At 43.9% G+C, this 13,238-nt stretch overlaps 1 protein-coding gene across 1 annotated transcript in view; it reads left to right on the top strand.

Moving 5' to 3' along the window:
- The window catches only part of LOC140455441 (major histocompatibility complex class I-related gene protein-like), a 51,120-nt gene that overhangs the window by 35,519 nt on the left and 2,363 nt on the right, over nucleotides 1-13,238 (top strand). Inside the window, exons 5-7 of the mRNA XM_072550315.1 lie at nucleotides 1,822-2,097; nucleotides 5,136-5,408; nucleotides 10,846-12,557. Of these exons, the coding sequence (XP_072406416.1) occupies nucleotides 1,822-2,097; nucleotides 5,136-5,408; nucleotides 10,846-11,039 (743 nt within the window). The 3' untranslated portion in view covers nucleotides 11,040-12,557. The remainder of the gene's footprint in view (nucleotides 1-1,821; nucleotides 2,098-5,135; nucleotides 5,409-10,845; nucleotides 12,558-13,238) is intronic.

The following is a 13,238-nucleotide window of genomic DNA, read 5'->3' as shown; positions in this document are numbered from 1 at the left end:
ACCGTGCGGCGCTCCCTCAGGACTGACCCTCTGACCGTGCGGCGCTCCCTCAGGACTGACCCTCTGACCGTGCGGCGCTCCCTCAGGACTGACCCTCTGACCGTGCGGCGCTCCCTCAGGACTGACCCTCTGACCGTGCGGCGCTCCCTCAGGACTGACCCTCTGACCGTGCGGCGCTCCCTCAGGACTGACCCTCTGACCGTGCGGCGCTCCCTCAGGACTGACCCTCTGACCGTGCGGCGCTCCCTCAGGACTGACCCTCTGACCGTGCGGCGCTCCCTCAGGACTGACCCTCTGACCGTGCGGCGCTCCCTCAGGACTGACCCTCTGACCGTGCGGCGCTCCCTCAGGACTGACCCTCTGACCGTGCGGCGCTCCCTCAGGACTGACCCTCTGACCGTGCGGCGCTCCCTCATTGCTGATCTTCCATCGAGCGGTAACATGAAAAACTAACCCGCTGATGATGCAGTGCTCACAATGCTGCCAGGCTGACATACCACTTTGGTGTGGTGGTAGCACCAGCTTAATGTCATTCGAGATTTATGCAATGGTCACAAAAAAACCTTGCCTAGATTTGCGGGTGTTGCAGGAGACCACAATGGTTCATATCACTGGGCACTGCTAACCTTTGAGATATGCCATTTCCTTTTCTAATACAGCAATTCACAATTGACGAACAGTGCATCAGGTTGACTTAGAGATCAATAATACTTTGTGGTCAGATGTACCTAATTCGTAGATCTGTTGACCAAACAACCTGTTTCATTGTTGTAAATACTAAATCACTTCCAGCTATGATAAGAGTCCAGTACCACAGAACATCTTTTAAAACTTGTTTTTGGGATGGATTTTGGCGCTATCAGTATTTATTGCCCATCCTTGTCTATCCATTATTGCCTGTGAGAAGGTGGTAAACCATGTGAATGCAATCTCAATTGACATCTGTTTTGGAATGTAAGAGCTGAATAAGACCTTCCAGCCTTTCAAACCTAATCCACAACTCGAGTAGATCCACCACTTGCTCTTGACACTCTTGACTTCACTTCCTATTGTTTGATACCCTTACTCATTCCTGATGAAGGGCTTATGCCCGCAATGTCAATTCTCCTGCTCTTCAGATGTCGCCTGACCTGCTGTGCTTTTCCACCACCACACTCTCGACCCTGACTGAACATAATTATTTCAGTCTCAGCATTCAAATATCCAAATGACCTCCAATTAGGAGAAGCTATTTGCGTTTAAGTAAACATTTATGTTTCAGGTGAGTTTGCTCCAAACCAACTTCACCTCACCCCTTATCAACAGACCCACTGATTCCTTCCTGCTTCTTGTGTTGATTTATTATAATGTACGCCTACACATCATTTCCCAATTGTCATGAACTTCAGCTTCTAAACCCTAATTGGATTTAGCAGAGAGAATCTCAATGAAGAGAAAGAGAGAGCTTCACCCTCGGATGCATCCTTTTCATGAGAAACTGCATTCTGGTTTCAGTCCTTGGTGACCTGGCTCGAATTTTGATCTGACACCGCTTACCCTTGAGTGTCCCACCAGAGGAAGTAGCTTCTCTGGAATTGCTTGCATGAAGCTGTCCACCTTGGCCAATCTTCACCTCTCTACCTTCCTTTGAGACATCTCTGGAAACTGAATCCTTTACAAAATGTGTCCCCAACATCCCCTGTGGAGTTTAGGTTGGAAAATCTCAATAAACGGTGCTCCTGAAGTGTTGAAATGGTTGCAGCAATATAAGCTGTGATTGTATCTAGCTTACAGAACCTTTTTCACATTGTGAATTGATTTGAATGTTGATATTCTCTCCAGGCCTGTTCTTTGTCCAGGGAATGTGTGGCTGTGAATTGCACAGTGATAATTCCACCGATGGGTTTATAAAGCTGGGGTACAACCGGCAAGACGCATTTGTTTTCGATAAGGATGCAATGAGCTGGATCGCATTCAATCCAGAGTTCCAGGCGTTAGCAGACCGGTTGAATCTCCACACCTTCATGAATAAATACTTCAAGACTCTGTTGGAAAAGGACTGTGTGAAGTGGCTGCAGATATACCTTGAATTTGGAGGGGCAGCACTGCAGAGGAGAGGTATGGTTCACGATTAGTGTCTCAGGTGAAAACAGTGACAATGCCTCACATGCAATTCGTAGACCGCCTTTCTCATGCATTTTGTTCATGATAGATGTTTCAACGTTTCTCAATATCCAATTATTGAGCCCCCAACTCCTACAATTCTTTGTATCTGATCTTTGACAGGAAGCAACAACATTTGGGCCACGCCTTGCTCGCTCTTGGTAAAGACACAACCCAATTCTGCATTTTTCCTTTAATTCACAATAAAAGCTAGCAGAAATCATGCTCTCATTTATAATTGGTTTCATCTCCAATCTGAAAAGAAGGACTTATTCCACATACTAGTCCCACTGCTCGAATTATTTTGTTGTGTAATTGAATCCAAATGTCATCATCATCCACAGTGGGATATAACCCTGGGTTCTCTTCGGCATTAGCCTGTAGCTCTGGGTAACTAGGCCAGTAGCATTACTGCTGTGCCCACCATCTCCTCGTAAGGAAGATGGTAGTGTTTGTTAGGGGTCAGGCATCTCAACTCCAGGACATGTCTGCAGGAGTTCCTCAGGGGAGATAGTTCCCTAACCAGCCTACTCAGGGATGTTATTTACACACCTCTGGGGGAGGGGGGGTGGGTTGGGAGGAGGGGCTGGAAATTTGACCTCCTGGCTCAGCAGGAGGGACACTACCACAGCAAAATAAGGACCCACCTGTTAGTCTTTCTTTTCATCAAATACTCAGAGATGTTATTACACACTGATTGCATAGGTGGGATTTGAATCCAGGACCTTTGGCACACTATCACTGCACCACAAGAGTCCCTTTGTCCCTCTTTGATTTATTTATTTTATTCAGTTCTGCTTTCATCCAGGAGTGTTGTTGCACGCAGCTGAACTTAGTTTTCTTTCCCATCTCTATACCATCTGTGAGCCACCAGCAGAAAATCGTCCATTTCCAATTGATTAATTTACCTGGTAAGCCCATTGAGGGCAATGTGATCTGTCAAAGGAGAGGGATAGATAGTGGAGGCTGGTGGTGGGGCTAAGTTAAAATTGACTTGGAAGTGAAAATAAAGCATTGTAGCCTCTGCAGTGCCCACTTCTCTCTAAGGGCATCGGGAGGGTTGATGGACACTATGTACTCGGTCTCTGATGACACCTGGGAGCAGCAGTCAGCACAGATGATCCCTCTGCCCACTGCCTGGACCTGTTTATAGCCAGCCCAGCCAGTCCCAGCAGAGGACCCACAAGGATGTCCCCTGATCTGCCCATGCCATCCCAACCAGGTGCCCAAAGACCATGGGCGTATGCCGCTCCTTTTTAGCTCGCCAGTCATCTTGCTATGTTAGTAATGATGATAATAGGGCTGTTGCAGTGTAATGTTTGTGTCTCTACATCAGGGCCCTAAGGTTTGGGATCACATCCCACCTTCTCTGAAGATGTGTGTTTAAAATCTCTTAAAACGTTCTCTAGAAGATATCTCTGATGGCTGCCTTATATATTAGCAATGAAGATAATACTGCCTTTCTGTCCTTTTGAAAGCTTAAAAAAAGGTAGGTGGCAAACATCAACTTTATTGTGGAATGAGCGATGTATTATTACAGTCAATTGATTCTTAATTATTCATTATTAGGTGTTGGGCAAGCTTCCAATTTCGGTACCCAGTACACACTTCATACTATGGTGATGAAGGAATGTGATAAGATGGACATTTGCCCCATTTTATGTGCCCTTCCAACCCAATGGTGGCACGGTGGCTCAGTGGTTAGCACTGCTGCCTCTGTGTCTGGGACCCGGGTTTAATTCTAGACTTGGCCGACAGTCTGTGCAGACTGTGCATGTTCTCCCTGTGGGTTTCCACCAGGTGCTCCAATTTCCTCACCTAAACCAAAGATGTGCAGGTCAGGTGGATTGCTTATGGTAGTGTCCAGGGATGTGCAGGCTAGATGAATGAGCCATGGAAAATGCAGGTTCAGATTGATAGGTCTGTTAGGGTGCTCTTTGGAGGGTCAGTGTGAACTCGGTGAGCTGAATGTTCTGTTTCCACACTGTACGTGGTCTACTGCATTATTTGATGGAAATACGCCCAGCAGGGGCACGTATAATGTAGCCCAGCTTCTGGATGACTACTATGACAAGTCCCTTCATAATTCTGAAGCCCTTTAGATTATCCTCTCGCCTTCCTCTTTTATGACCGTCATTTGTCAGCATTAGTCCCATGCCTTCATAGAGGCCTGGAAACAGAAAATAGGAAATCAGGAGTTGGCTCCACAATTCAATATAGTCGTGGCTGATCACCAGTATAGTACAATGTTCCTGCTTTTGCCTTTTTCCCTAAGAAATATAACTAATGCTTTCTTGAAAACTTTCAATGTTTTGATATCAAATACTTGCTGTGGCAATGAATTTCACAGGCCCACCAATTTCTGAGTGACGTTTCTGCTCACTTCGGTTCTGGATGGCCTACCTGACATCCTCAAACTGTGCCCTGTCCGATCGGAGGTTGTTGATAATTTTAAAGAGAGTTTGTCACAAGTATGCAAATGAAATCCTCCAGATGCCAGGACTCTAGTGGCAGACTAAGGTGAGGTAATGGCCTAGTGGTATTGTCACTGGATTGCTAATATAACGACCCGGCTAACATCCTAGCGACCTAGCTTCAAATCTCATCATTGCAGATGGTGGAACTGGTATTCCATTTTTAAAAATTGGGAATGATGATGATGGTTGATTGTTGAAAAAACCTATTTGGTTCACTAAAGTCCTTTAGGGAAGGAAACTGCCATCCTTACTTAGTCTAACCTACATATGACTCCAGACTCACCACAATGTGATAGACTCTTAACTGCCCTTGGGGCAATGAGGGATGGGCTATAAATGCTGTGTAGCCAGTGATGCTCTCACCATGCGAATGTACAAAGAGAAAAGAAGTCTGAAAGAAAAGGGGAAGAGCCCAACGATTCTGCTTTGTAAACCCGGAGAGAGGAAAGTAGAGTTTAGGTTGTCGGTTAGCAATCTTTTTGATCAGTGATTTTAGTCTTTGTTTACCTCTCTCAGTCATCCCTGAGGTGTTCATTAGCAGCAGGACTGATGGTGAGCGAGTGCTGAAACTCTCCTGCCTTGTGACAGGCTTTTATCCTGGGGCTATCGAGGTGACGTGGCTAAGGAAGGGAGTGGTGGTCCTTGAAGTTGAATCCAGTGACGTGCTCCCCCACCAGGATGAAACCTATCGGGTGACAAAGACAATGGAGGTCAGTCGAGATGATGGGGAGAGGTATTCCTGCCATATTGAGCATGCCAGCCTCATGCGGGAGCTCGATGTACCCTGGGGTAAGTAACAAGTTGAAGGGATGCAGATATCTTCCTCTAGACCTGGGTTATCAGTCCAATTCAGAGGGGTATTAACTTATCTCATCTGTCATGCTCAGTGATACTGAGATTATTTTCTAAAAGATAGGAGATCAGTCAAGTTGCATGGTCTTACCAGACCACAGGGTTGCTCTCATTAGTGAGAGAGAGAGAGAGAGAGAGAGATAACTGATGAGATGCAAGGTATTGAATTTTGAGAAAACAAATAGGGACAGAATGTTATAGTTAAAAATAGGGCCTTGGTAGTGCGGTAGCATTGAGAAAGCTAATGGTTCAGGTACATAATACTTTGAAATTTGCAGCAGAGGTAGGGTGGTTAAGAAGGCATTTAGCATGCGTGCCTTCATTGCTCAGACCTTTGAGTACAGGAGTTGGGATGTCATGTTGAGGTTGTACAGAGTGTTGGTGAGGCCTCTTCTGAAGTACTGTGTCCACTTCTGGTCTTGCTGCAACAGGAAGGATATTATTAAGCTGGAGGGGCTTCAGAAAAGATTTACCGAGATGTTGTTAGGAATGGAGAGTTTGAGTTATAAGGAGAGGCTGGAACCTTTTTCACTGGAGCGTAGGAGGTTGTGGGGTGACCTTATGGAGGTTGATAAAATCATGAGGGGTACAGATGAAGTGAATGGCAATTTTTTTTACATAGAGAGTAGTTCATGTGTGAAATGAACTTCCAGAGGAAGTGGTGAATGCTGGTACAGTTACAACATTTAAAACATGTTTGAATAAGTACATGAATAAGAAATATTTGGAGGGTTATGGGCCACACACATGTAGATGGGACAATTCAGTTTGAGATTATCATCAGCATGGACTGGTTGGACTGAAGGTGTCTGTTTCCATGCTGTATGACTCCCTGGGGGTGAGTTAACCTGAGGGCCACCATGCCTCCGATGGTGGGAGAAGTGGAGAAGAACCATCCATCATGATCACCTCATCTTGTGTGGGAATGGAACCCAGGCTGTTGGCATCATACTGCTTTGTGAATCAGCCATCCAGCCAACTGACCCCCATCAGACCATTAAATGTTAATATTCAGGAGGATTTGAATATCTGTTGACAGGGAGAAATAGCAATAGGGGTATAGTACTCGAGCCTGCATTACTATTCAGTGACTGATCACTGAATATTATTATTGGGCATTTATTTCTTTTAAAATAACGCCACAGGGGCTAGTATGATGGTACCAAGTCATTTATTTACACATGGAGGGGCCTTGACACTGATCCAGCTTCGCAAAGCCAGCTCTCTGAGTGAACAGAATCCCTGACACTCCTCTCTCTTTTTTTTTTCTTTTTTTACTGCTAACCCGCACACTACCGCCTAACTGCGGTAGTGCTTATTTTTTTCCCCCAGCACCCATGTTGTGTGTGTGCAGGTGTGAGACACAGTGAGAGACACAAGGTGCACGAATCTTTATTCAATTTCCACCACCAGGAAGATAGGAAAACTCCTGAGTGGCGACACTCCTGTTTATTTTTTTAAATTAACCCCCACACTACCGCCTAACTGCAATAGTGCTTATTTTTCCCAAGCACCCATGGTGTGTGTGTGCGTGTATAGATGTGAGACACAGTGAAGGACACAAAGTGCACAAATCTTTATCCAATTTCCACCACCAGGAAGATAGGAAAACACCCAAGTGGCCAGTGACAAGCACTGCCCTTCACACCACAGGGCAATGCTGTGTGAGCAAAACAGTGGAGGGGAGGGTAGGGACTAAATCAAAATAGAGTTGGAGACACTCCTGTTTATTTTTTTTTAACAGTGGAGGCAGGCCTCTCCTCAGGCCGCAGCAGCAGCAGTGGTGGAGGTCCTGGGGAGGGGCCCCAAGGCAAGTCCCAGGCAGCAGCAGTGAGGCAGGCCCCAAGCAGCAACAGGGAGAGTCCTTGCGCGTGTGTGTACACACAGAGTCACAGTCCTATACTGAGCCAATTCTCCACACAATGGGGGAAAACACCCAAGTGGCCAGTGACAAGCACTGCCCTTCACATCAAAGGGCAATGCTGTGTGAGCTACACCTGTTCTTTTTTTTTCTTTTAACCCCCACACTACCGCCTAAGTGCGATAGTGCTTATTTTTATCCCCCAGCACCCATGGTGTGTGTGTGCAGGTGTATAACACAGTGAAGGACACAAAGTGCACGAATCTTTATTCAATTTCCACCACCAGGAAGATAGGAAAAAACACCCCAGTGGCCAGTGACAAGCACTGCTCTTTCACATCAAAGGGCAATGCCGTGTGAGCAAAACAGTGAAGGGGAGGGTCGGGACTAAATCAAAATAGAGTTGGAGACACTCCTGTTTTTTTTTTTCTTTTTTTTTCTTTTTTGTAATGTTTTTTTTTAATTTAACCCCCACACTACCGCCTAAGTGCGGTAGTGCTTATTTTTTTCCCCAGCACCCATGGTGTGTGTGTGTGTGCAGATGTGAGACACAGTGAAAGACACAAAGTGCACAAATCTTTATTCAATTTCCACCACCAGGAAGATAGGAAAAAACACCCCAGTGGCCAGTGACAAGCACTGCCCTTTCACATCAAAGGGCAATGCCGTGTGAGCAAAACAGTGAAGGGGAGGGTAGGGACTAAATCAAAATAGAGTTGGAGACACTCCTGTTTATTTTTTTTTTTTTTTTTTTTTCTTTTCTACAGGGCAATGCTGTGTGATCAAAAGTCTCCTGTTATACTTTTTTCTTTTTTTTTTTTTTCTTTTTTTTTTGTACACAAAGTGCACAAATCTTTATTCAATTTCCACCACCAGGAAGATAGGAAAAACACCCGGGTGGCCAGTGACGAGCACTGCCCTTCAAACCACAGGGCAATGCTGTGTGATCAAAAGTCTCCTGTTATATTTTTTTTTTTTTTTCATGATTCAGCCAGTTCAGGAATCAGGTTTTTCCCCCGTACCAACAGTAACATACTGACTGTAGCACCAACCAGCACAGAGTCAGTCCCCTAAACTGAAGAGACTCTGAATCTCCTGTTTATTTTTTTTTTCTTTTTTTTTTTTTTTTTTTTTATTAACCCCCACACTACCGCCTAAGTGCGGTAGTGCTTATTTTTTTCCCCAGCACCCATGGTGTGTGTGTGTGTGCAGATGTGAGACACAGTGAAAGACACAAAGTGCACAAATCTTTATTCAATTTCCACCACCAGGAAGATAGGAAAAAACACCCCAGTGGCCAGTGACAAGCACTGCCCTTTCACATCAAAGGGCAATGCCGTGTGAGCAAAACAGTGAAGGGGAGGGTAGGGACTAAATCAAAATAGAGTTGGAGACACTCCTGTTTATATCTGTCAGCCAGGGCTTCCTGATTGGACCAAATCAACAGCCCCAATCAGGGAAGTCATATTCTATGATGTCCACCTGCCTGACCTCATTCCAATCGTTACATCTTTGGCTGACAAAAATCTGTCAATTAAATATTTTCAAATTACAAGTTATCGTGGCATCAACGGCCGTTCACAGAAGAGACTTCCAAACTTCTTTCAAGCCCACCTTACTGAAGGTAAAGCCATGTTATACACAGCGCAAGACCAATTTATCCTTCCCTTGGTGTGGTGCCCAAAACTTAATTTGCAGTCTCACCACTTCTTCTCCCAGAGCAAGGTCAGAGTATGGAATTCCCTTCTCCAGAAGGTAGTAGAAACTGGGCTTTTAATTTCTTTTCCAGGCTGACGTAGATAGATGTTTGTGGGTGGACATGGAAGTAAAGCCTGATGGAGTGCAGACAGGAAAGCAGAGAAGAGATCACAGCCATGATTTTCCTGAATTCCAGAGCAGACTTGAAGGACCAAGTAGCATACTCCTACTCTTATGTCCTACGTCTGTATCTCGCTATGACTGATCAGACCATAGAACAGATATTTGGCCCATTGTGATTGTGTTGTTTCTAAATTAATACTAAATTAATTCCACTCCCTTCCTGAAACCCTGTATCAATCCAAAACAAATCCCAGTCTTCTGTTCTCTCCCTGTGACTCTGTATCAATCCCCAAATATATTCAACTTGCCTGCTCTCTATCTATACCACTGCATTAATTACCATGTCACTGTCACACTGTCTTCCCATAACTGTGGACCAATCAAATTCCAGTCTCCTGGCTCTGCCAATAACTGTTGCAGGAATTTCCAGGATCTGGTAGCAGCCCTAGTAGCCTCTGACTCTTGCCTGCAGTGAGTGACCAGACAGGGATCTATAGAATGTGAGAATGGCCTTTGTGACTGTGCTTTTGCAAGGGATTCCAGAGTATATAAAAAATGAAATGTTGGAGACCCCAAATAAAAGATCACAGAAGAAGGCATACTCTCGGATTTTGTCACAAGAAATTAGCACATACTAATTAAGAGGTGTAGTTACTGAAGTTGAATAATTACTGTTGATTAGGTGTACACCATACATAGAGTAGTAGTACAATTAGTCAGTCACTATGTAGGGCTGTCTCTCAAATTGTAATGTATGGCTAGTGGAAAGGCACTATATTATCAGATCATAGGACACTGTAGGCTCCGATTTGTCTTTCCATAATGATTCATCTCTGACCTGTGTATATCAATCAATTACCTTCCCCTGTTTGATCCCTCGGATGTTTTAATGACTTATTTCAAGGCTCAGAGTTTCAACGAATAAGCAACTTTTGGTTTGACTGTGACATTATCAGTATTGTCCTTTTGCTATCATGCAAAAAAAAAGTTGGCTCCAAGAACATATGGTCCCTTGTATTTTTTAACTAACAGTTTTGTCTCCTTGTGAGTTTTCTGCAGCTAGATGTTTACGACTGTGCTCCTCAAATATTGTTCTGCAAGTTCGTTTCTTAAATTATTATGTTTTAAACCCTTTCAATAACCCTATGTTAATCCCATTAAGTTATTGCCCCATTTTTTGCCCATAGTTATAAAGTCGTAGAATCATTGAGATATACAGCAAGAAAACAGACCCTTCAGTCCACCTCATCCATGCCGACTAGATATCCCAACCCAATCTAGTCCCACCTGCCAGCACCCGGCCCATATCCCTCCAAACCCCTCGTTTTCATATACACATCCAGATCCTTTTAAATGTTGCAATTGTACCAGCCTCCACCGCTTCCTCTGGCAGCTCATTCCATACACGTACCACCCTCTGTGTGAAAAAGTTACCCCTAAAGTCTATTTTATATCTTTCCCCTTTTACTCCAAACCTTTTGCCCTCTAGTTCTGGACTCCCCCACCCCAGCCTGTACGAAGCCCAATGTTAACCCCACATTCTTGAAAGGTAATACATAAATTCAAATGTTCTTTCTCTAATATGTGATGCTGCAAGTATAGCATTAGTTTGCAGTTCATTGAAGTACACTGTGATTTCATTTTAAAATTATTATTTATTCATGCCATTTTAATGTAAACTGTATGTGTCAGCAGAGCGTATGTCACATGGAGGCATTAAATTGGAAACAATGATTCGAGCAACAGCTATCTCGCTCACTCTTCTTGTGATCATCATTGGAATTGGTTTCTGGAGGAGGAGATGGGGTGATCAGCCTGACAGTGACAAGCAGGTGCACTCGGAGAGCACCAGAGACTGTCAGAGAGCAGAAGAGCCAAATGGATAACAGCAAACACCAGCAGAGACTGGCAGAGACCAGCAGAGGATATCAGCTATGATCAGAGAACAACAGAGACCAGCAGCTGGCCAGAATTCACTTCTCATATTTCCCTGAACCTTTGGGCCCATGACTGGCATTGATGCCAACATGGGCATGTTTGGTGTCACAGAATGGAAGGAGCTCTGATCCTCCTGATAGAATAATTCCAACTTCTCATAGTGATCTATAGGGAGGCTAGTCCTCCCCCTGGTCTAGAGCTGGGTTCAGTTCCAGTTGCTAAATTTAAAGATTAATGGTAGCAGTGGAATTTTGCATAAAAAGGAACAGAATAAATAAGGTCCATGGAGTCTGCTCTTTCATTGAATATGATCATGGCTGAACTTTGAGATCAATGTATCTTACCCACCTTGTTTCCTCTAGTGCCCCATTGACATCCATCTTGACTCCACAGATCAATTGAGTAATTTTGTGAGAAAGAATTTGAAAGATTACCAACTCACTGTGGAGGAATCTTTCCTCATCCCATTCTGAAAGAATTGCTGCCTTAGTCTAAGTTTGTGACAGACAGCTCTGGACAACCAAACAGTCATCTCCTCAGAGCTCCTTGGACTCTACCCCGTCCAACATTCTATGTTTCACTGAGGTCACCTCTCTTTTTCCAAACTTGAGCGTATCAGCCTGTTCTACTTACATTTGCCTTGCAGAAGAACCATGTCATCCAATGAATATTTGAACCATTATTAGGTTCTAATGTATACATGTCCTTCCTTAGGTAAAGAGGCCAACACTGTACACAACAGTCAAGGTTTGATCTCATCGTAGCTCTACACAATCACAGTTGGATATCTTCATTCTTATACTCAACTCACTTTTAAACCCTCTCACCTTCCTAAATGGTTTTTAGGCTCTGTGTGTTTATTTTCTGTGATTTTGTTGACTTAAAATGATTTGGTTTGTTATTGTCACATGAACCTCAGCAGAGTGAGAAGTTTTGCGTGCAGTGCAGGCAGATCATATCATACAACGTGCATAAGGGTAATAGAACAAGGTGAAGAATACGATGTTAAGGCTGCAGAGAATGTGCATAAAGAGTGAGATCAACATTAAATTTAAAATTTGAGAGATCTATTCAGAAGTCTAATAACAGCAGAGAAGAAGCTGTTTGTGAATCTGTTGGTATCTGATGCATTTAAGCTTTTGTATCTTCTGTGTGACAGAACTGGTTGAAAGAGGTAAGCAGGGTGGGAGGAGTCTTTTATTGTGTTGGGCTGTTTTCTCGAGGCAGTGAGACATATAGATGGAGCCAACTGATAGAAAGTCGGCTTGCACGATGTCCTGGGCTGACCAAGCCGTGATGGATCTGGATAGGATGCTTTCTATTGTGCAACTATTTTAAAAAAAAGCCTTAATTCACTGGATGTGGTTGTCATTTGTGGCATTTATTACCTGTAACTACTTACCCACAGGGAAGTTAAGAGTCAACCACACTGCTTTGAGTTTGGAGTCACATTCAAGCCAGACCAGGTAAAGATGGTAGTTTCCTTCCCTAAAGGACATTAGATGTATTTTCCCAGCAATTAACAACATTTTGTGATCAGCATTATATTCTTTCTAGGCTCCATCCCCTGTCCAGACTCTCTGGTTGTGTCCCACTGCCCCCAGACTCCACCTCATTTGGCCATTCTCATTAATGCTTTCAAGTGATCACGTCTTTCATGATAGACTTTGTATTTATCCCGCTACTGTTTGGCTAACTATTCTGTAATTCTCCGATTTTTTTTTTTCTCTCTTCCCCCCTTTTTATTTGCAGGGTTAGATTTGCCACCCTGCAAGGAACTGCTTGAGAGTCTATTGGATTTTGAAAGATGCCCACCAATGCATCCAATATTTGCAGGGCTGCTTTCTTTCATATTCTGGGATATAAACTGTTGGTGTCTGGTGATTTGCCAACCGTTAACCCCATTGATTTCCCTCACACTATTTCCTTATTAATACTAATTTTTTTCAGTTCCACTATCTCACTCGACTCTTGGTGTCCTGGCATTTTGGAAGGTTCTTTTGTGCTCTCTTTTGTGAAGACAGAATCAAAGTATGTATTCAACTCTTCTGCTAGTTCTCTTCATCCCGTTATAATTCCCCCAGCTTTTGCCTGTGAGAGGCCAACATTTGTGTTCACTGATATTTTTTCCCCATGTTTATAAAAGC

Source organism: Chiloscyllium punctatum, chromosome 30 (genome assembly GCF_047496795.1).
Source record: "Chiloscyllium punctatum isolate Juve2018m chromosome 30, sChiPun1.3, whole genome shotgun sequence".
NCBI classification, from domain to species: domain Eukaryota; kingdom Metazoa; phylum Chordata; class Chondrichthyes; order Orectolobiformes; family Hemiscylliidae; genus Chiloscyllium; species Chiloscyllium punctatum.
The sequence above is the reverse complement of the archived record's forward strand: the minus strand, read 5'-3'. Positions and strand labels throughout refer to the sequence as shown.